Genomic DNA, 26,244 nt, shown 5'->3' on the forward strand with positions numbered 1-26,244 from the left:
CACTTTTCCTCCTCTCAGTGTGTGATTGTGCGCACGAAGCTTTTACTTTGTCGTGATGTTGTCTTAGTGACTGACCAGCATGACGCTGCTCAACAACGTAGAGAGCACAGAAGTCACAATGTTGCACACAATAGAAGTGCTTGATGGCAACTTTCTCACTCTGTTGCTGTTGTGTTGTTGTTGTGTTGTTTTTGTTGTGTTGCTGTTGCTGTTTTCAGTGGTGAAAAGATCGAAGGGAGGATAGATTTCATCTGGAAAGTGTTAAGCTGCTGCAACAACTTTAATGCTCAGATGGTTTAGTTTAACTGCTGGGTTGTCATCGCTTACACAACACAACACACTGTTGTCACACTACACAACACAACTATTGTTACGCTACCCAACAACTGCTTGATCCGCTACACAACACAACACAGTGTTGTCACGCTACAAAACACAACTATTGTCACCCTGCACAACTCAATACACTGTTGTCACGCAACACAACACAACTATTGTCACCCTACACAATTCAACACACTGTTGTCACGCTACACAACAAAACACAACTGTTACGCTACACATTTCAACACACTGTTGTCAAGCTACACAACAAAACACAAGTGTTGTTACACTACACAATTCAACACAACTGCTGTTACGCTACAGAACACAACTGCTGTTACGCTACACAACAAAACAGTGTTGTCACGCTACACAACACAACTATTGTTACACTACACAAATGCTGTTACGCTACACAACACAAAACACTGTTGTCACGCTACACAACAAAACACAAGTGTTGTTACACTACACAATTCAACACAACTGCTGTTACGCTACACAACACAAAACACTGTTGTCACTCTACACAACACAACGCACTGTTTTCATGCTACACAACACAACTGTTGTTAACACTACACAACACTACACAAAAGTTGATACACTACACAACACAAATGTTGATACACTACACAACACTACACTAATGTTGATACACTACACAAATGCTGATACACTACACACTACAACACAACTGGTGTTAACACTACACAACACGACACAAATGTTGATACACTACACAAATGCTGATACACTACACAACACAACACAACTGTTGTTAACACTACACAACACTACACAAATGTTGATACACCACACAAAAGTTGATACACTACACAAAAGTTGATACGCTACACAACACAAATGTTGATACACTACACAACACTACACTAATGTTGATACACGACACAACAAAGCACAAACGTTGATACATCACACAAATGCTGATACACTACACAACACAACTGTTGTTAACACTACACAACACTACACAAAAGTTGATACACTACACAACACAAATGTTGATACACTACACAACACTACACTAATGTTGATACACTACACAACACAACTCTTGTTACACGACACAACACTACACAAATGTTGATACACTACACAAATGCTGATACACTTCACAACACAACAAAATTGTTGTTAACACTACACAACACGACACAGCGGTTGATACACTACACAAATGCTGATACACTACACAACACAACTGTTGTTAATACTACACAACACTACACAAATGTTGATACACTACACAAATGCTGATACACAACACAACTGTTGTTAACACTACACAACACTACACAAATGCTGATACACTACACAACACAACTGTTGTTAGCACTACACAACTCTACACAAATGCTGATACACTACACAACACAACTGTTGCTAACACTGCACAAATGTTGATACACTACACAAATGCTGATACACTACACAACACAACTGTTGTTAACACTACACAACACTACACAAATGCTGATGCACTGCACAACACAACTGTTGTTAACACTACACAACACTACACAAATGTTGATACACTACAGAAATGCTGATGCACTACACAACACAACTGTTGTTAATACTACACAACACTACACAAATGCTGATACACTGCACAACACAACTGTTGTTAACACTACACAACACTACACAAATGTTGATACACTACACAAATGCTGATGCACTACACAACACAACTGTTGTTAATACTACACAACACTACACAAATGCTGATACACTGCACAACACAACTGTTGTTAACACTACACAACACTACACAAATGTTGATACACTACACAAATGCTGATGCACTACACAACACAACTGTTGTTAACACTACACAACACTACACAAATGCTGATACACTACACAACACAACTGTTGCTAACACTACACAACACTACACAAATGTTGATACACTACACAAATGCTGATGCACTACACAACACAACTGTTGTTAATACTACACAACACTACACAAATGCTGATACACTGCACAACACAACTGTTGTTAACACTACACAACACTACACAAATGTTGATACACTACACAAATGCTGATGCACTACACAACACAACTGTTATTAATACTACACAACACTACACAAATGCTGATACACTGCACAACACAACTGTTGTTAACACTACACAAATGTGGATACACTACACAAATGCTGATGCACTACACAACACAACTGTTGTTAACACTACACAACACTACACAAATGCTGATACACTGCACAACACAACTGTTGCTAACACTACACAACACTACACAAATGTTGATACACTACACAAATGCTGATGCACTACACAACACAACTGTTGTTAACACGACACAACACTACACAAATGTTGATACACTACACAAATGCTGATGCACTACACAACACAACTGTTGTTAACACTACACAACACTACACAAATGCTGATACACTACACAACACAACTGTTGTTAACACTACACAACACTACACAAATGTTGATACACTACACAAATGCTGATGCACTACACAACACAACTGTTTACACTACACAAATGCTGATGCACTACACAACACAACTGTTGTTAACACTACACAACACTACACAAATGCTGATACACTACACAACACAACTGTTATTAACACTACACAACACTACACAAATGTTGATACACTATACAAATGCTGATGCACTACACAACACAACTGTTGTTAACACTACACAACACTACACAAATGCTGATACACTGCACAACACAACTGTTATTAACACTACACAACACTACACAAATGTTGATACACTACACAAATGCTGATGCACTACACAACACAACTGTTGTTAACACTACACAACACTACACAAATGCTGATACACTACACAACACAACTGTTGCTAACACTACACAACACTACACAAATGTTGATACACAACAAAAGTATTTTGTAAAAAGAACCAGACTGTTTCCATGACGACGTGAAAAGTTGCAATGATCAGGTCTTTGTAGAAAAGTTGGAGACACAAACTACTTCCTGTTGATAAAGTTGGAGACACAAACTACTTCCTGTTGATAAAGTTGGAGACACAAACTACTTTTTGTTGATAAAGTTGGAGACACAAACTACTTCCTGTTGCTAAAGTTGGAGACACAAACTACTTCCTGTTGATAAAGTTGGAGACACAAACTACTTTTTGTTGATAAAGTTGGAGACACAAACTACTTCCTGTTGCTAAAGTTGGAGACACAAACTACTTCCTGTTGCTAAAGTTGAAGGCAGGAAGTGAGCAGCAACGTCTTCTCTGCCACAGTCTCCATCGACGAGGTGGAGTCGGTGCGTCATGGCCGCCAGTCAGAAGGTCTCAGCAAGCACACGGACCCCGCCGAGGAGGCTCGCTGCTTCTCCATCGTCTTCAGGGGCAGGAAGAAGGTTCTGGACCTGATGGCCAGCGACCCCCAGGAGGCGGAGCAGTGGGTCAAAGGTCTCAACAAGGTCATCAGCAACGTGCGCGGCCTGAGCCGGCAGCAGAAGAGCGAGCAGTATCCTTCATGTTGTATCATGTGCAGCACTTCCTGTGTTGTATCATGTGCAGCACACTCCTGTGTTGTATCATGTGCAGCACCTCCTGTGTTGTATCATGTGCAGCACATTCCTGTGTTGTATCATGTGCAGCACACTCCTGTGTTGTATCATGTGCAGCACTTCCTGTGTTGTATCATGTGCAGCACTTCCTGTGTTGTATCATGTGCAGCACTTCCTGTGTTGTATCATGTGCAGCACACTCCTGTGTTGTATCATGTGCAGCACACTCCTGTGTTGTATCATGTGCAGCACATTCCTGTGTTGTATCATGTGCAGCACACTCCTGTGTTGTATCATGTGCAGCACTTCCTGTGTTGTATCATGTGCAGCACATTCCTGTGTTGTATCATGTGCAGCACACTCCTGTGTTGTATCATGTGCAGCACTTCCTGTGTTGTATCATGTGCAGCACACTCCTGTGTTGTATCATGTGCAGCACACTCCTGTGTTGTATCATGTGCAGCACCTCCTGTGTTGTATCCTGTGCAGCACCTCTTGTGTTGTATCATGTGCAGCACCTCCTGCACACTCCTGTGTAGGGATGATGTTCGAAACCGATTCTCCCGGTTGTTCGATAAGAAAAGAACCGATTCCATGGACTCGAATCCCTTTTTGAGAACCGGTTCCCGTTATCCAGGCCACTATAGTAAAGAAAAAGAGTTGGTTCTTTATTTGAATCCCTGGGAATGAATCCCGTCCCACAGGAAATGCCCTGTGGGACGGCAATGTTATGCCCATTTGATTGTAGAGGCTAAAAAGTAGGTAAGCACAGGTAAAAGAAGCAGTTCAACATAATTAAAAGAGTAGTGAAGTGAATTACATTTATATAGCGCTTTTTCTCAAGTGACTCAAAGCGCTTTACATAGTGAAACCCAATATCTAAGTTACATTCAAACCAGTGTGGGTGGCACTGGGAGCAGGTGGGTAAAGTGTCTTGCCCAAGGACACAACGGCAGTGACTAGGATGGCGGAAGCGGGGATCGAACCTGCAACCCTCAAGTTGCTGGCACGGCCGCTCTACCAACCGAGCTATACCGCCCCAAGTATAGTAGGTAAGCATGAGTAAAAGAAGGTAAAATAGTAGGTAAAATAATGTAAAAGAGGGTAAAAAAAAAAAGTAGGTCAACATAGTTAAAAGAGTAGGTAAGCATAAGTAAAAGAAGGTAAAATAGTAGGTAAAATAATGTAAAAGAGGGTAAAAAAAAGTAGGTCAACATAGTTAAAGAGTAGATAAGCATAAGTAAAAGAAGGTAAAATAGTAGGTAAAATAATGTAAAAGAGTGTTAAAAAAAGCAGGTCAACATATTTAAAAGAGTGGGTAAGCATAAGTAAAAGAAGGTAAAATAGTAGGTAAAATGAAAGGGACAAGCGGTAGAAAATGGATGGATGGATGGATAATGTAAAAGAGGGTAAAAAAAAGTAGGTCAACATAGTTAAAAGAGTAGGTAAAAGTAAAAGAAGGTAAAAAAAAAAAGTAGATAAACTTAGGTAAAATAGCCTAAAAAGTAGGTAAGCACAGGTAAAATAAGTAGGTCAACATAGTTAAAAGAGTAGGTAAGCATAAGTAAAAGAAGGTAAAAAAGAGTAGGTAAACTTAGGTCAAATAGGCTAAAAAAGTAGGTAAGAACAGGTAAAATAAGTAGGTCAACAATTAAAAGAGTAGGTAAGCGTGAGTAAAAGAATGATAAAATAGTAGGTAAAATAATGTAAAAGAGGGTAAAAAAAGTAGGTAAACTTAGATTTAAAAAAAATATATATATGTAAGCATAGATGGTAAAAAAGTAGGTTGACCTCAGTAAAATAAGGTAAAAGAAGGGCCTAAAACCTCTATGTAGGTCTCACTTAGACCTATATTTCATACACGGACAACCCCCAGCAAAAATCAACAGCAAGTTTGCAATTCCCCCTTCAAAACAAAAGTTGTTTTAACAACAGTCACCTTTTTTCAAACATTATCTCCTCTGAGCGCGTTTGTCGTGTCGGCTTCAAACCAGCACAGGAGAGAGATTGAACCCTTCTCATTCAAAGTTGATGAAAGACTTTTAATTACTGCTCCGGTTTGGATTTTATGAGCCCGTCCGTCGCTGCTTGCAGCTTTAATTTATTTTATTTTTTTAGGGGGGGTAACAGTCAATATTTATTTATTTATTTTAGTTTAGTTTTTTCTTATAAAATAAAAGTGAGCTTTTGTTAAACCAAATATTGTGGGTTTTTTTTCCATATACAACAACCTATCTGGATTCGATAAGAGAATCGATAAGGAATCGGTTCGATAAGAGGATTCGATAATGGGCTCGAACTCGATCATTTCTTATCAAACATCATCCCTAGTCCTGTGTTGTATCATGTGCAGCACCTCCTGCGTTGTATCACGTGCAGCACACTCCTGCGTTGTATCACGTGCAGCACACTCCTGTGTTGTATCACGTGCAGCACCTCCTGCGTTGTATCACGTGCAGCACCTCCTGCGTTGTATCACGTGCAGCACCTCCTGTGTTGTATCATGTGCAGCACACTCCTGCGTTGTATCACGTGCAGCACCTCCTGCGTTGTATCACGTGCAGCACCTCCTGCGTTGTATCACGTGCAGCACCTCCTGCGTTGTATCACGTGCAGCACCTCCTGCGTTGTATCACGTGCAGCACCTCCTGCGTTGTATCACGTGCAGCACACTCCTGTGTTGTATCACGTGCAGCACCTCCTGCGTTGTATCACGTGCAGCACCTCCTGCGTTGTATCACGTGCAGCACACTCCTGTGTTGTATCACGTGCAGCACCTCCTGCGTTGTATCACGTGCAGCACCTCCTGCGCACTCCTTACATCTCCCACCCAGCTGGATCATCAACTGCATGCGCAAAGCTGACAAGAACGAGGACAACAAAATGAACCTGAAGGAGCTGAAGCGCTTCCTGGGCCACATCAACATCGAAGTGGACAACGCCTACGCCGAGGAACTCTTCAAGGTCTGTTCCTCTGGGGGGGGTTTTCAAAATAAAGGTTCCGACACTGACACTGACACTGACACTGACGCCGCCTAGAAATGCGACCATTCCAACTCGGGCACCTTGGAGGACGAGGAGATCCGCCACTTCTACGAGCTGCTGACCGAGCGGGAGGAGATCGAGGTCATCTACGGCAAGTACGCCGGGACGGACGGGCAGATGAGCGTCAAGGACCTGCTCAACTTCCTGCTGAACGAGGAGCGGGAGGCGGCCACCACGGTGGGCGCGCTGAGGCTCATCGACAAATACGAGGTGGACGAAACAGGTGAGGGGGAGGAAGGATGGGGAGGACTTAGGTGGGACGTTGATGAGGTGGTCGGTGTGTCCGCAGCCAAGCAGAGGAAGCACATGAGCAAAGATGGCTTCCTGATGTACCTGCAGCATGACGACTGCTCCATCTTCAACCCCGCCCACAAGAAGGTGTACCAGGACATGACGCAGCCGCTGCACCACTACTACATCTCCTCCTCACACAACACCTACTTGACCAAGGACCAGCTCAAAGGACCCAGCAGCACTGAGGCCTACATCAGGTAAACTAGTATTACTATCATCATTATTATTATTACTATCATCATTATTATTACTATCATCATCATTATTACTATCATGATTACTGTTACTATCATCATCATTATTATTACTATCATGATTATTATTACTATCATCATTACTATTACCATCATCATCATTATTACTATCATGATTATTATTACTATCATCATCATTATTACTATCATGATTACTATTACTATCATCATCATTATTACTATCATCATTATTATTACTATCATGATTATTATTACTATCAGCATTACTATTAACATCATCATCATTATTACTATCATGATTATTATTACTATCATCATCATTATTACTATCATGATTACTATTACTATCATCATCATTATTACTATCATCATTATTATTACTATCATCATTATTATTACTATCATGATTATTATTACCATCATCATTATTATTACTATCATGATTACTATTACTATTATCATTATTATTACTATCATTATTACTATTTTCATTATTGTCATTATTATTATTATCATCATTATTATCACCATCATCATTATTACTATCATGCTTATTATTTTTATTATTATTATTATCATCATCATAATTATTATTATTAGTATTATCATCATCATCATAATCATAATCATTTTTAGTATTATTATCATCATCATCATTATCATTATTCATATTATTATGATCATAATTATTATTATTATTATCGTTACTATCATTATTATTATCATCATCATTGTTAATTACTATCTTTTTTTAAATGACCATTATTATTACCCCAAAAGGGACAAGCGGTAGAAAATGGATGGATTATTATTACCCCAAAAGGGACAAGCGGTAGCAAATGGATGGATGGATTATTATTATCATTATCATCATTATTATTATTATTATTACTATCATTATTATTATCGTCATCATTAGTATTATTATTACTATCATGATTATGATTATTATTTTTCTTATGATCATCATTATTATTATTATTATTATCATCATCATTATCATTATTATCATAATTTTTATTATTATCATTATCATCATTTTATTATTGTTATTATCATAAAGTATTTATATCATCATCATTATCATCATAATTTGTATTATCATTATTATTATTGTTACTATTAGTATCATCATTATATTATCATAATGATCATCATACTTTGTATTATCATTATTATTATTGTTATTACTAGTATCATCATTATATTATCATAATCATCATTATCATTATATTATTATTATCATTATTTGTACTATCATTATCATCATCAATATTATTGTTATCATTATTATCATATAGTATTAATATCATCACCAATATCATCATAACTTGTAATATCATTATTATCAATATAATTATCATCATTATTATTATTATTATTATTATCATCATTGTCATATTATTACCATTATAATCATTATTATTATTATCATTATCATTATTACCATCATTATAATTATACCATTAATATCACTATAATCATTATTTGTATTATTATCATCATCATGATCATTATTTTCATCATAGTCATTAACATCATCATTATTATTATTATTATTATTATCATTATAGTATTATTATATCATTATTTTTTCATCATCCAGCCATTTACTACCGCTTACCCCTCTCGGGGTCGCGGGGGGCGCTGGAGCCCATCATTATTATCATTATTATTATTATTATTATTATTATTATTATTATCATTATCATTATCATCATCATCATCATTATTACAATCATTATTATTATCATCATTTTTATTTTCATTATTATTATTATTATCATCATCATCATCATCATTATAATAATAATAATTATTATTATCATCATTTTTATTTTCATTATTATTATCAATATTATTATATTATTATCATTATTATCATCATTATTGTACTATTATTATCATCATTATTATTAACAGTATCATCATTATTATTATCATCATCATCATCATCATCATTATTATTATTATTATTATTATTATTATTATTATACTATTATCATTATAATCATTATTGGTATTATCATCATTGTCATCATCATTATTATTATTTAATTATACTATTATCATAATTATAATCATTATTTGTATTATTATTATTATCATCAGTATTGTCTTTATCATCATTATTATTATTATTATTATACTATTATCATCATATAATCATTATTTGTATTATTATTATCGTCATCATTACTATCAATATCATTATTATAATTATAGTATTATCATCATTATCATTATTTGTATTATTATTATGATCATCATTATTATTATGATTATTATTGTTGTTATCATCATTATTATTATTATTATCATTATATAATTATTATTATTGTTACCATTATTATTACTGTTATTATTATCATTATATTATTATTATTATCATTATATTATTATTATTATCATTATATTATTATTATTATTAGGGTCCGAGCAGTGAAGGCCCTATTGTAACGGCTCTGTTTATTCTTTAATACGTTCCGTCACATTTTTGAGGCCCTCCACCTGCACGCCGTGCGCCAACTGGTTCGCACCCCGAGTGGCATGAGGACGCCGTTTGCCGCTTGAATGATTGTGATTATAACGACCATGATCTCATATCATCACCTGCAGAGCTCTGATGAAGAGTTGCCGCTGTGTGGAGTTGGACTGCTGGGACGGCGCCAACGGAGAGCCCGTCGTCTTTCACGGCTACACGCTCACCTCCAAAATCTCCTTCAGAGACGTCATCAAAGCCATCAAAGACTTCGCCTTTAAGGTGTGTGACGTTTGCTCCTTTGCTTCTAATAATAGCAAGAAAAACAATATTACACTTCCAGTCAGGTTTCAATTGGCTCGCGTTTACCTAATAGCGAGCTAGTTGTTTGTTAGCTTAATCCTATGCTAACACAATCAATCAACTTCCTAATTCTCTTCTGAGACGTTGCAGAAACTGACGACAAATGACCGGGATTGTTTGGAACTGTCTTCCAGACCTCGGAGTATCCTGTCATTCTGTCTTTGGAGAACCACTGCAGTCTGCCTCAGCAGAGACTCATGGCCCATCACATGATCTCCATTTTGGGGGACGCCTTGGTCACCAGGCCCATCGGGAGCAACTGGCCCACCACCTTCCCTTCACCTGAGGTGTGTGTGTGTGTGTGTGCTCTAAAAACATCCAAAAAGCACCAACAATACCCTATTTACATGTCTAAATATGAACAAGTATGCCTCTCACCTGGATAGTAGAAGGTTGTGGACATAATCTGACGAGTTGGTCAACTTTGACATCCGATTTACACCCGGAAATGATAAGAAGGACACAAAAAGACAGTTTGCCTTCGCAAAGGTTATGATGAATTCCCCATGTAAGCGGGAAGATTTAAACATCCCAGTGAGAGCAGACATTGTACAGTGAGTGGTTGTTTTATTATGTTTGTTGTCTCTCGTGAACACTGTCGTGATTAGTAGAGTCAATGGTAAATGGGTTATACTTGAATAGCGCTTTTCTACCTCCGAGGTACTCAAAGCGCTTTGACACTATTTCCACATTCACACACTAAATGGCGGGAGCTGCCATGCGAGGCGCTAACCACCACCCATCAGTGTCTTGCTCAAGGACAACGACCAGGTTGGTAGAATCTGGGGATCGAACCAGGAACCCTCAGGTTGCTGGCACGGCCACTCTCCCAACTGCGCCACAGTAGTTTGTTCATAGTTAACTCAAATTAATCCAGATTAATCACAAATAGATCTAATTTTTCATCATTAATAAGTGTACCCTAGAGTTATTGTTGTTGAAGGGAAAGTGAAGGTTGTGACGCGTTTGTGAAATGAATATGTAAAATACGTAAATATTACATTAGCAGTGTTTCCCATAAACTGCCAAGATACCTGTGGCGGTGGGGGCGTGACTATGGGCGTGGTCACCATGACATCATCGAGTAATTTGCATAATTTATTACAATGATATGATTTTCTCTAAAAAGGCTCAAAAAATGTATACTTACTAATTAATAATAACAGTTTTGTTTTAAACGTCCATCCATCCATCCATTTTACAATATAATTACAAAACTTTATGTACATATTTATATACAGATTTGAACAATAAGTTATTAACTGAAATATATTTATTAATTGTGGTTTTTACAAAAAATATATCTTATAAAATATAAAAGCTAAAATGTCTCAAAGCTCTGCCCCTTTAATTAGTGCATACTAAATAATTTAACTTTAGCCTACTACTACAACCTGATTATTTACCAGCAACATAAAGTGAAACAAGAAGCTGGACAGGACATAAAAAATAAAAAAAATATTTCTTTTAAATTTGTGGCGGACGTAATTCTTTCGTGGCGGGCCGCCACAAATAAATGAATGTGTGAGAAACACTTCATTAGGGCTGTCAAACGATTAAAATATTGAATCGCGATTAACAGCAGTTTGTTCATAGTTAACTCAAAATAATCCCGACTAATCACAGATAGATATAATTGCCAGATTTGGTCTATTGCAGGAATACATAATTTGTATTCCTGCTGTAGGAGCACATGCATTCAGAGGAGGAGCTACACTTCCATATTTGGAGATCAGTTACACGCAATAGTAACAAAAAACGTAGGTTGTTACGATTTTGCTTTGATTGTCAAAGGGCTGTGAAACGATTAAAATATTTAATCGCGATTAACAGCAGTTTGTTCATAGTTAACTCAACATAATCCCGATTAATCACAGATAGATATATTTTTTCATCACTAATAAGTGTACTAATAAATAATCCCGATTAATCACAGATAGATATCATCAGATAACATGACTGAACAATTAATTTGCTTTAATTAAAAATGTTTTAAACATTATGTTTTTTTAAACAGCTTTGCACAAAAAGGACATAAACACGCTTTTTTAATCACAATTTAAAAAAGCGTTGGTGTCTTGACAAATTTTGTATTTTGTCGGAATACAGAATTTGTATTTTTGCTGTAGGAGCACTTGCATTCAGAGGAGGAGCTACACTTCCATGTTTAGATATCAGTTACACGCAATAATAACACAAAACGTAGGTTGTTACGATTTTGCTTTGGATTGTCAAAGGGCTGTCAAACGATTAAAATATTTTAATCGCGATTAACAGCAGTTTGTTCATAGTTAACTCAAAATAATCCTGATTTATCACAGATAGATATAATTGCCAGATTTTGTCTATTGCAGGAATACATAATTTGTATTCCTGCTGTAGGAGCACATGCATTCAGAGGAGGAGCTACACTTCCATGTTTGGATATCAGTTACACGCAATAATAACACGAATCGTAGGTTGTTACGATTTTAAGATGTTTGCTAGTGTAATCTGTGATATTATACCTCTGTGCATTACATGTTGTACAAGTGAATGGTCTTCCTATCTCTGCATAACAACAAGGTTTTAACCTTCTCGATTTATTAATTAAATGTAAGACTCAACCCGCTAAACGTTCTGGTACTGCGGACTATCAACCAGAAGATACCCTTTATTTTGGTCTGCCAGAAAACATTTATTCGGCAGAAATATCACAGATTACATTACAAAACATATTTGTTTTGAGGCGTAGCGCTTTTATTGTGAAGGCGGAAGTGTGTCACAAATCAAATCAACTTTATTTATAAAGCACATTTAAAATTTAGCACAGGGGTAGCCAAAGTGCTGTACAATGGGCAGGTTAAAAGATAATACGAGTACCGAGAAACACAACACAACACAAACAGAACACGATAAAAAATAAAAATAAAATAAATAAAACCTAGAAACAGGTTCCCAGCAGGTGTATTATGGGACGCCATTGCAGGATGGATATCACTCTGTGTTAGAAGCCATGGAATAAAAGAATGTTTTTAAGAGAGATTTAAAAACAGGTCGTTCCAGAGCTCGGGAGCAGCAGCGGCGAAAGCTCTGTCACCTCTAAGCCACAGGTTTTCTCTGAACAACACGATGGACGCTTGTGTCCTTTCTGAAGTTGTGGTCTTCGGCAGGAGCTGAAGGGCAAGTTCCTGGTGAAAGGAAAGCGCCTCAACAACCCGGCCATGGAGGAGGACACGGTGTCTGAGGAGGACGAGGCTGCGGAGGTGGAGAGCGAACAGGAAGCCAAACGAAAGGTAGGACCACGTTGTCCCCGTCGGGAAAAAGTCCACCATGTAAAAAAAAGTATGTCCCGCTTTCAGAAATCCAAGATCAAACTTGCCAAGGAACTTTCCGACATGGTGGTCTACTGCAAGAGCGTCCACTTCAACGGCTTCGAACACGCCAGAGACAACCTGAAGTTCTACGAGATGTCCTCCTTCAAGGAGAGCAAAGCCTTCAACCTGGCTAACAACTCAGGTCAGTCCTGTCCACTCCACATGTTGATGTTTCATGTCACCTGTCCATGTTGATGTTTCATGTCACCTGTCCATGTTGATGTTTCATGTCACCTGTCCATGTTGATGTTTCATGTCACCTGTCCATGTTGATGTTTCATGTCACCTGTCCATGTTGATGTTTCATGTCACCTGTCCACTCCACATGTTGATGTTTCATGTCACCTGTCCATGTTGATGTTTCATGTCACCTGTCCATGTTGATGTTTCATGTCACCTGTCCACTCCACATGTTGATGTTTCATGTCACCTGTCCATGTTGATGTTTCATGTCACCTGTCCATGTTGATGTTTCATGTCACCTGTCCACTCCACATGTTGATGTTTCATGTCACCTGTCCATGTTGATGTTTCATGTCACCTGTCCACTCCACATGTTGATGTTTCATGTCACCTGTCCCACTCCACATGTTGATGTTTCATGTCACCTGTCCATGTTGATGTTTCATGTCACCTGTCCATGTTGATGTTTCATGTCACCTGTCCATGTTGATGTTTCATGTCACCTGTCCACTCCACATGTTGATGTTTCATGTCACCTGTCCATGTTGATGTTTCATGTCACCTGTCCATGTTGATGTTTCATGTCACCTGTCCACTCCACATGTTGATGTTTCATGTCACCTGTCCATGTTGATGTTTCATGTCACCTGTCCATGTTGATGTTTCATGTCACCTGTCCACTCCACATGTTGATGTTTCATGTCACCTGTCCATGTTGATGTTTCATGTCACCTGTCCACTCCACATGTTGATGTTTCATGTCACCTGTCCCACTCCACATGTTGATGTTTCATGTCACCTGTCCATGTTGATGTTTCATGTCACCTGTCCATGTTGATGTTTCATGTCACCTGTCCATGTTGATGTTTCATGTCACCTGTCCACTCCACATGTTGATGTTTCATGTCACCTGTCCATGTTGATGTTTCATGTCACCTGTCCATGTTGATGTTTCATGTCACCTGTCCACTCCACATGTTGATGTTTCATGTCACCTGTCCATGTTGATGTTTCATGTCACCTGTCCATGTTGATGTTTCATGTCACCTGTCCACTCCACATGTTGATGTTTCATGTCACCTGTCCATGTTGCTGTTTCATGTCACCTGTCCATGTTGATGTTTCATGTCACCTGTCCACTCCACATGTTGATGTTTCATGTCACCTGTCCACTCCACATGTTGATGTTTCATGTCACCTGTCCATGTTGCTGTTTCATGTCACCTGTCCATGTTGATGTTTCATGTCACCTGTCCACTCCACATGTTGATGTTTCATGTCACCTGTCCATGTTGATGTTTCATGTCACCTGTCCATGTTGATGTTTCATGTCACCTGTCCATGTTGATGTTTCATGTCACCTGTCCATGTTGATGTTTCATGTCACCTGTCCATGTTGATGTTTCATGTCACCTGTCCACTCCACATGTTGATGTTTCATGTCACCTGTCCATGTTGATGTTTCATGTCACCTGTCCACTCCACATGTTGATGTTTCATGTCACCTGTCCATGTTGATGTTTCATGTCACCTGTCCATGTTGATGTTTCATGTCACCTGTCCATGTTGATGTTTCATGTCACCTGTCCATGTTGATGTTTCATGTCACCTGTCCATGTTGATGTTTCATGTCACCTGTCCATGTTGATGTTTCATGTCACCTGTCCATGTTGCTGTTTCATGTCACCTGTCCATGTTGATGTTTCATGTCACCTGTCCATGTTGATGTTTCATGTCACCTGTCCATGTTGATGTTTCATGTCACCTGTCCATGTTGATGTTTCATGTCACCTGTCCACTCCACATGTTGATGTTTCATGTCACCTGTCCATGTTGATGTTTCATGTCACCTGTCCATGTTGATGTTTCATGTCACCTGTCCACTCCACATGTTGATGTTTCATGTCACCTGTCCATGTTGATGTTTCATGTCACCTGTCCATGTTGATGTTTCATGTCACCTGTCCACTCCACATGTTGATGTTTCATGTCACCTGTCCATGTTGATGTTTCATGTCACCTGTCCATGTTGATGTTTCATGTCACCTGTCCATGTTGATGTTTCATGTCACCTGTCCACTCCACATGTTGATGTTTCTTGTCACCTGTCCATGTTGCTGTTTCATGTCACCTGTCCATGTTGATGTTTCATGTCACCTGTCCACTCCACATGTTGATGTTTCATGTCACCTGTCCATGTTGATGTTTCATGTCACCTGTCCATGTTGATGTTTCATGTCACCTGTCCATGTTGATGTTTCATGTCACCTGTCCACTCCACATGTTGATGTTTCATGTCACCTGTCTATGTTGATGTTTCATGTCACCTGTCCACTCCACATGTTGATGTTTCTTGTCACTTGTCCATGTTGCTGTTTCATGTCACCTGTCCATGTTGATGTTTCATGTCACCTGTCCACTCCACATGTTGATGTTTCATGTCACCTGTCCATGTTGATGTTTCATGTCACCTGTCCATGTTGATGTTTCATGTCACCTGTCCATGTTGATGTTTCATGTCACCTGTCCATGTTGATGTTTCATGTCACCTGTCCACTCCACATGTTGATGTTTCATGTCACCTGTCCACTCCACATGTTGATGTTTCATGTCACCTGTCCACTCCACATGTTGATGTTTCATGTCACCTGTCCATGTTGATGTTTCATGTCACCTGTCCATGTTGATGTTTCATGTCACCTGTCCACTCCACATGTTGATGTTTCATGTCACCTGTCCATGTTGCTGTTTCATGTCACCTGTCCATGTTGATGTTTCATGTCACCTGTCCACTCCACATGTTGATGTTTCATGTCACCTGTCCATGTTGATGTTTCATGTCACCTGTCCATGTTGATGTTTCATGTCACCTGTCCATGTTGATGTTTCATGTCACCTGTCCACTCCACATGTTGATGTTTCATGTCACCTGTCCACTCCACATGTTGATGTTTCATGTCACCTGTCCACTCCACATGTTGATGTTTCATGTCACCTGTCCCACTCCACATGTTGATGTTTCATGTCACCTGTCCACTCCACATGTTGATGTTTCATGTCACCTGTCCATGTTGATGTTTCATGTCACCTGTCCACTCCACATGTTGATGTTTCATGTCACCTGTCCATGTTGATGTTTCATGTCACCTGTCCACTCCACATGTTGATGTTTCATGTCACCTGTCCATGTTGATGTTTCATGTCACCTGTCCATGTTGATGTTTCATGTCACCTGTCCATGTTGATGTTTCTTGTCACCTGTCCACTCCACATGTTGATGTTTCTTGTCACCTGTCCATGTTGCTGTTTCATGTCACCTGTCCATGTTGATGTTTCATGCCACCTGTCCACTCCACATGTTGATGTTTCATGTCACCTGTCCATGTTGATGTTTCATGTCACCTGTCCATGTTGATGTTTCATGTCACCTGTCCATGTTGATGTTTCATGTCACCTGTCCATGTTGATGTTTCATGTCACCTGTCCACTCCACATGTTGATGTTTCATGTCACCTGTCCACTCCACATGTTGATGTTTCATGTCACCTGTCCACTCCACATGTTGATGTTTCATGTCACCTGTCCCACTCCACATGTTGATGTTTCATGTCACCTGTCCACTCCACATGTTGATGTTTCATGTCACCTGTCCATGTTGATGTTTCATGTCACCTGTCCACTCCACATGTTGATGTTTCATGTCACACCTTCTTCCTGTCCCACTCCACATGTTGATGTTTCATGTCACCTGTCCACTCCACATGTTGATGTTTCATGTCACACCTTCTTCCTGTCCCACTCCACATGTTGATGTTTCATGTCACCTGTCCACTCCACATGTTGATGTTTCATGTCACACCTTCTTCCTGTCCCACTCCACATGTTGATGTTTCATGTCACACCTTCTTCCTGTCCCACTCCACATGTTGATGTTTCATGTCACCTGTCCACTCCACATGTTGATGTTTCATGTCACACCTTCTTCCTGTCCCACTCCACATGTTGATGTTTCATGTCACACCTTCTTCCTGTCCCACTCCACATGTTGATGTTTCATGTCACACCTTCTTCCTGTCCCACTCCACATGTTGATGTTTCATGTCACCTGTCCACTCCACATGTTGATGTTTCATGTCACACCTTCTTCCTGTCCCACTCCACATGTTGATGTTTCATGTCACCTGTCCACTCCACATGTTGATGTTTCATGTCACACCTTCTTCCTGTCCCACTCCACATGTTGATGTTTCATGTCACACCTTCTTCCTGTCCCACTCCACATGTTGATGTTTCATGTCACCTGTCCACTCCACATGTTGATGTTTCATGTCACACCTTCTTCCTGTCCCACTCCACATGTTGATGTTTCATGTCACACCTTCTTCCTGTCCCACTCCACATGTTGATGTTTCATGTCACACCTTCTTCCTGTCCCACTCCACATGTTGATGTTTCATGTCACACCTTCTTCCTGTCCCACTCCACATGTTGATGTTTCATGTCACACCTTCTTCCTGTCCCACTCCACATGTTGATGTTTCATGTCACCTGTCCACTCCACATGTTGATGTTTCATGTCACACCTTCTTCCTGTCCCACTCCACATGTTGATGTTTCATGTCACCTGTCCACTCCACATGTTGATGTTTCATGTCACACCTTCTTCCTGTCCCACTCCACATGTTGATGTTTCATGTCACACCTTCTTCCTGTCCCACTCCACATGTTGATGTTTCATGTCACCTGTCCACTCCACATGTTGATGTTTCATGTCACACCTTCTTCCTGTCCCACTCCACATGTTGATGTTTCATGTCACACCTTCTTCCTGTCCCACTCCACATGTTGATGTTTCATGTCACACCTTCTTCCTGTCCCACTCCACATGTTGATGTTTCATGTCACACCTTCTTCCTGTCCCACTCCACATGTTGATGTTTCATGTCACCTGTCCACTCCACATGTTGATGTTTCATGTCACACCTTCTTCCTGTCCCACTCCACATGTTGATGTTTCATGTCACCTGTCCACTCCACATGTTGATGTTTCATGTCACACCTTCTTCCTGTCCCACTCCACATGTTGATGTTTCATGTCACACCTTCTTCCTGTCCCACTCCACATGTTGATGTTTCATGTCACCTGTCCACTCCACATGTTGATGTTTCATGTCACACCTTCTTCCTGTCCCACTCCACATGTTGATGTTTCATGTCACACCTTCTTCCTGTCCCACTCCACATGTTGATGTTTCATGTCACACCTTCTTCCTGTCCCACTCCACATGTTGATGTTTCATGTCACCTGTCCATGTTGATGTTTCATGTCACCTGTCCATGTTGATGTTTCATGTCACCTGTCCATGTTGATGTTTCATGTCACCTGTCCACTCCACATGTTGATGTTTCATGTCACCTGTCCACTCCACATGTTGATGTTTCATGTCACCTGTCCACTCCACATGTTGATGTTTCATGTCACCTGTCCCACTCCACATGTTGATGTTTCATGTCACCTGTCCACTCCACATGTTGATGTTTCATGTCACCTGTCCATGTTGATGTTTCATGTCACCTGTCCACTCCACATGTCCATGTTGATGTTTCATGTCACCTGTCCATGTTGATGTTTCATGTCACCTGTCATGTGATGTTCTGTCACTGTCCACTCCACATGTTGATGTTTCATGTCACCTGTCCATGTTGATGTTTCATGTCACCTGTCCATGTTGATGTTTCATGTCCACTCATGTGATTCTGTCACTGTCTGTTGATGTTTCATGTCACCTGTCCATGTTGATGTTTCATGTCACCTGTCCATGTTGATGTTTCATGTCACCTGTCCATGTTGATGTTTCATGTCACCTGTCCATGTTGATGTTTCATGTCACCTGTCCATGTTGATGTTTCATGTCACCTGTCCATGTTGATGTTTCATGTCACCTGTCCATGTTGATGTTTCATGTCACCTGTCCACTCCACATGTTGATGTTTCATGTCACCTGTCTATGTTGATGTTTCATGTCACCTGTCCACTCCACATGTTGATGTTTCTTTTCACTTGTCCATGTTGCTGTTTCATGTCACCTGTCCATGTTGATGTTTCATGTCACCTGTCCACTCCACATGTTGATGTTTCATGTCACCTGTCCATGTTGATGTTTCATGTCACCTGTCCATGTTGATGTTTCATGTCACCTGTCCATGTTGATGTTTCATGTCACCTGTCCACTCCACATGTTGATGTTTCATGTCACCTGTCCACTCCACATGTTGATGTTTCATGTCACCTGTCCACTCCACATGTTGATGTTTCATGTCACCTGTCCATGTTGATGTTTCATGTCACCTGTCCATGTTGATGTTTCATGTCACCTGTCCACTCCACATGTTGATGTTTCATGTCACCTGTCCATGTTGCTGTTTCATGTCACCTGTCCATGTTGATGTTTCATGTCACCTGTCCACTCCACATGTTGATGTTTCATGTCACCTGTCCATGTTGATGTTTCATGTCACCTGTCCATGTTGATGTTTCATGTCACCTGTCCATGTTGATGTTTCATGTCACCTGTCCACTCCACATGTTGATGTTTCATGTCACCTGTCCATGTTGCTGTTTCATGTCACCTGTCCATGTTGATGTTTCATGTCACCTGTCCACTCCACATGTTGACGTTTCATGTCACCTGTCCATGTTGATGTTTCATGTCACCTGTCCATGTTGATGTTTCATGTCACCTGTCCATGTTGATGTTTCATGTCACCTGTCCACTCCACATGTTGATGTTTCTTGTCACCTGTCCATGTTGCTGTTTCATGTCACCTGTCCATGTTGATGTTTCATGTCACCTGTCCACTCCACATGTTGATGTTTCATGTCACCTGTCCATGTTGATGTTTCATGTCACCTGTCCATGTTGATGTTTCATGTCACCTGTCCATGTTGATGTTTCATGTCACCTGTCCACTCCACATGTTGATGTTTCATGTCACCTGTCCACTCCACATGTTGATGTTTCATGTCACCTGTCCACTCCACATGTTGATGTTTCATGTCACCTGTCCCACTCCACATGTTGATGTTTCATGTCACCTGTCCACTCCACATGTTGATGTTTCATGTCACCTGTCCATGTTGATGTTTCATGTCACCTGTCCACTCCACATGTTGATGTTTCATGTCACCTGTCCATGTTGATGTTTCATGTCACCTGTCCACTCCACATGTTGATGTTTCATGTCACCTGTCCATGTTGATGTTTCATGTCACCTGTCCATGTTGATGTTTCATGTCACCTGTCCACTCCACATGTTGATGTTTCTTGTCACCTGTCCATGTTGCTGTTTCATGTCACCTGTCCATGTTGATGTTTCATGCCACCTGTCCACTCCCCATGTTGATGTTTCATGTCACCTGTCCATGTTGATGTTTCATGTCACCTGTCCATGTTGATGTTTCATGTCACCTGTCCATGTTGATGTTTCATGTCACCTGTCCACTCCACATGTTGATGTTTCATGTCACCTGTCCACTCCACATGTTGATGTTTCATGTCACCTGTCCACTCCACATGTTGATGTTTCATGTCACCTGTCCCACTCCACATGTTGATGTTTCATGTCACCTGTCCACTCCACATGTTGATGTTTCATGTCACCTGTCCATGTTGATGTTTCATGTCACCTGTCCACTCCACATGTTGATGTTTCATGTCACACCTTCTTCCTGTCCCACTCCACATGTTGATGTTTCATGTCACCTGTCCACTCCACATGTTGATGTTTCATGTCACACCTTCTTCCTGTCCCACTCCACATGTTGATGTTTCATGTCACCTGTCCACTCCACATGTTGATGTTTCATGTCACACCTTCTTCCTGTCCCACTCCACATGTTGATGTTTCATGTCACACCTTCTTCCTGTCCCACTCCACATGTTGATGTTTCATGTCACCTGTCCACTCCACATGTTGATGTTTCATGTCACACCTTCTTCCTGTCCCACTCCACATGTTGATGTTTCATGTCACACCTTCTTCCTGTCCCACTCCACATGTTGATGTTTCATGTCACACCTTCTTCCTGTCCCACTCCACATGTTGATGTTTCATGTCACACCTTCTTCCTGTCCCACTCCACATGTTGATGTTTCATGTCACACCTTCTTCCTGTCCCACTCCACATGTTGATGTTTCATGTCACACCTTCTTCCTGTCCCACTCCACATGTTGATGTTTCATGTCACCTGTCCACTCCACATGTTGATGTTTCATGTCACACCTTCTTCCTGTCCCACTCCACATGTTGATGTTTCATGTCACCTGTCCACTCCACATGTTGATGTTTCATGTCACACCTTCTTCCTGTCCCACTCCACATGTTGATGTTTCATGTCACACCTTCTTCCTGTCCCACTCCACATGTTGATGTTTCATGTCACCTGTCCACTCCACATGTTGATGTTTCATGTCACACCTTCTTCCTGTCCCACTCCACATGTTGATGTTTCATGTCACACCTTCTTCCTGTCCCACTCCACATGTTGATGTTTCATGTCACACCTTCTTCCTGTCCCACTCCACATGTTGATGTTTCATGTCACACCTTCTTCCTGTCCCACTCCACATGTTGATGTTTCATGTCACACCTTCTTCCTGTCCCACTCCACATGTTGATGTTTCATGTCACCTGTCCACTCCACATGTTGATGTTTCATGTCACACCTTCTTCCTGTCCCACTCCACATGTTGATGTTTCATGTCACCTGTCCACTCCACATGTTGATGTTTCATGTCACACCTTCTTCCTGTCCCACTCCACATGTTGATGTTTCATGTCACACCTTCTTCCTGTCCCACTCCACATGTTGATGTTTCATGTCACCTGTCCACTCCACATGTTGATGTTTCATGTCACACCTTCTTCCTGTCCCACTCCACATGTTGATGTTTCATGTCACACCTTCTTCCTGTCCCACTCCACATGTTGATGTTTCATGTCACACCTTCTTCCTGTCCCACTCCACATGTTGATGTTTCATGTCACACCTTCTTCCTGTCCCACTCCACATGTTGATGTTTCATGTCACACCTTCTTCCTGTCCCACTCCACATGTTGATGTTTCATGTCACCTGTCCACTCCACATGTTGATGTTTCATGTCACACCTTCTTCCTGTCCCACTCCACATGTTGATGTTTCATGTCACCTGTCCACTCCACATGTTGATGTTTCATGTCACACCTTCTTCCTGTCCCACTCCACATGTTGATGTTTCATGTCACACCTTCTTCCTGTCCCACTCCACATGTTGATGTTTCATGTCACCTGTCCACTCCACATGTTGATGTTTCATGTCACACCTTCTTCCTGTCCCACTCCACATGTTGATGTTTCATGTCACACCTTCTTCCTGTCCCACTCCACATGTTGATGTTTCATGTCACACCTTCTTCCTGTCCCACTCCACATGTTGATGTTTCATGTCACACCTTCTTCCTGTCCCACTCCACATGTTGATGTTTCATGTCACCTGTCCACTCCACATGTTGATGTTTCATGTCACACCTTCTTCCTGTCCCACTCCACATGTTGATGTTTCATGTCACCTGTCCACTCCACATGTTGATGTTTCATGTCACACCTTCTTCCTGTCCCACTCCACATGTTGATGTTTCATGTCACACCTTCTTCCTGTCCCACTCCACATGTTGATGTTTCATGTCACCTGTCCACTCCACATGTTGATGTTTCATGTCACACCTTCTTCCTGTCCCACTCCACATGTTGATGTTTCATGTCACACCTTCTTCCTGTCCCACTCCACATGTTGATGTTTCATGTCACACCTTCTTCCTGTCCCACTCCACATGTTGATGTTTCATGTCACCTGTCCATGTTGATGTTTCATGTCACCTGTCCATGTTGATGTTTCATGTCACCTGTCCATGTTGATGTTTCATGTCACCTGTCCACTCCACATGTTGATGTTTCATGTCACCTGTCCACTCCACATGTTGATGTTTCATGTCACCTGTCCACTCCACATGTTGATGTTTCATGTCACCTGTCCCACTCCACATGTTGATGTTTCATGTCACCTGTCCACTCCACATGTTGATGTTTCATGTCACCTGTCCATGTTGATGTTTCATGTCACCTGTCCACTCCACATGTTGATGTTTCATGTCACCTGTCCATGTTGATGTTTCATGTCACCTGTCCACTCCACATGTTGATGTTTCATGTCACCTGTCCATGTTGATGTTTCATGTCACCTGTCCATGTTGATGTTTCATGTCACCTGTCCACTCCACATGTTGATGTTTCTTGTCACCTGTCCATGTTGCTGTTTCATGTCACCTGTCCATGTTGATGTTTCATGCCACCTGTCCACTCCACATGTTGATGTTTCATGTCACCTGTCCATGTTGATGTTTCATGTCACCTGTCCATGTTGATGTTTCATGTCACCTGTCCATGTTGATGTTTCATGTCACCTGTCCATGTTGATGTTTCATGTCACCTGTCCATGTTGATGTTTCATGTCACCTGTCCATGTTGATGTTTCATGTCACCTGTCCACTCCACATGTTGATGTTTCATGTCACCTGTCTATGTTGATGTTTCATGTCACCTGTCCACTCCACATGTTGATGTTTCTTTTCACTTGTCCATGTTGCTGTTTCATGTCACCTGTCCATGTTGATGTTTCATGTCACCTGTCCACTCCACATGTTGATGTTTCATGTCACCTGTCCATGTTGATGTTTCATGTCACCTGTCCATGTTGATGTTTCATGTCACCTGTCCATGTTGATGTTTCATGTCACCTGTCCACTCCACATGTTGATGTTTCATGTCACCTGTCCACTCCACATGTTGATGTTTCATGTCACCTGTCCACTCCACATGTTGATGTTTCATGTCACCTGTCCATGTTGATGTTTCATGTCACCTGTCCATGTTGATGTTTCATGTCACCTGTCCACTCCACATGTTGATGTTTCATGTCACCTGTCCATGTTGCTGTTTCATGTCACCTGTCCATGTTGATGTTTCATGTCACCTGTCCACTCCACATGTTGATGTTTCATGTCACCTGTCCATGTTGATGTTTCATGTCACCTGTCCATGTTGATGTTTCATGTCACCTGTCCATGTTGATGTTTCATGTCACCTGTCCACTCCACATGTTGATGTTTCATGTCACCTGTCCATGTTGCTGTTTCATGTCACCTGTCCATGTTGATGTTTCATGTCACCTGTCCACTCCACATGTTGATGTTTCATGTCACCTGTCCATGTTGATGTTTCATGTCACCTGTCCATGTTGATGTTTCATGTCACCTGTCCATGTTGATGTTTCATGTCACCTGTCCACTCCACATGTTGATGTTTCTTGTCACCTGTCCATGTTGCTGTTTCATGTCACCTGTCCATGTTGATGTTTCATGTCACCTGTCCACTCCACATGTTGATGTTTCATGTCACCTGTCCATGTTGATGTTTCATGTCACCTGTCCATGTTGATGTTTCATGTCACCTGTCCACTCCACATGTTGATGTTTCATGTCACCTGTCCACTCCACATGTTGATGTTTCATGTCACCTGTCCACTCCACATGTTGATGTTTCATGTCACCTGTCCCACTCCACATGTTGATGTTTCATGTCACCTGTCCACTCCACATGTTGATGTTTCATGTCACCTGTCCATGTTGATGTTTCATGTCACCTGTCCACTCCACATGTTGATGTTTCATGTCACCTGTCCATGTTGATGTTTCATGTCACCTGTCCACTCCACATGTTGATGTTTCATGTCACCTGTCCATGTTGATGTTTCATGTCACCTGTCCATGTTGATGTTTCATGTCACCTGTCCACTCCACATGTTGATGTTTCTTGTCACCTGTCCATGTTGCTGTTTCATGTCACCTGTCCATGTTGATGTTTCATGCCACCTGTCCACTCCCCATGTTGATGTTTCATGTCACCTGTCCATGTTGATGTTTCATGTCACCTGTCCATGTTGATGTTTCATGTCACCTGTCCATGTTGATGTTTCATGTCACCTGTCCACTCCACATGTTGATGTTTCATGTCACCTGTCCACTCCACATGTTGATGTTTCATGTCACCTGTCCACTCCACATGTTGATGTTTCATGTCACCTGTCCCACTCCACATGTTGATGTTTCATGTCACCTGTCCACTCCACATGTTGATGTTTCATGTCACCTGTCCATGTTGATGTTTCATGTCACCTGTCCACTCCACATGTTGATGTTTCATGTCACACCTTCTTCCTGTCCCACTCCACATGTTGATGTTTCATGTCACCTGTCCACTCCACATGTTGATGTTTCATGTCACACCTTCTTCCTGTCCCA

At 40.8% G+C, this 26,244-nt stretch overlaps 1 protein-coding gene across 3 annotated transcripts in view; it reads left to right on the forward strand.

The window, feature by feature from the left end:
- The window catches only part of plcd1a (phospholipase C, delta 1a), a 74,723-nt gene that overhangs the window by 24,830 nt on the left and 23,649 nt on the right, over nucleotides 1-26,244 (forward strand). For 2 of the 3 annotated variants that reach the window (XM_062020665.1, XM_062020667.1), the window contains exons 3-9: nucleotides 3,637-3,865; nucleotides 6,743-6,872; nucleotides 6,948-7,176; nucleotides 7,243-7,444; nucleotides 10,082-10,226; nucleotides 10,442-10,594; nucleotides 13,460-13,805. In XM_062020665.1, coding sequence (XP_061876649.1) covers nucleotides 3,637-3,865; nucleotides 6,743-6,872; nucleotides 6,948-7,176; nucleotides 7,243-7,444; nucleotides 10,082-10,226; nucleotides 10,442-10,594; nucleotides 13,460-13,805 — 1,434 coding nt within the window. The remainder of the gene's footprint in view (nucleotides 1-3,636; nucleotides 3,866-6,742; nucleotides 6,873-6,947; nucleotides 7,177-7,242; nucleotides 7,445-10,081; nucleotides 10,227-10,441; nucleotides 10,595-13,459; nucleotides 13,806-26,244) is intronic. The other variant, XM_062020666.1, reaches the window with a different exon arrangement.

The sequence above is a fragment of the Entelurus aequoreus genome, linkage group LG15 (assembly GCF_033978785.1).
Source record: "Entelurus aequoreus isolate RoL-2023_Sb linkage group LG15, RoL_Eaeq_v1.1, whole genome shotgun sequence".
In the NCBI taxonomy this organism is placed as follows: domain Eukaryota; kingdom Metazoa; phylum Chordata; class Actinopteri; order Syngnathiformes; family Syngnathidae; genus Entelurus; species Entelurus aequoreus.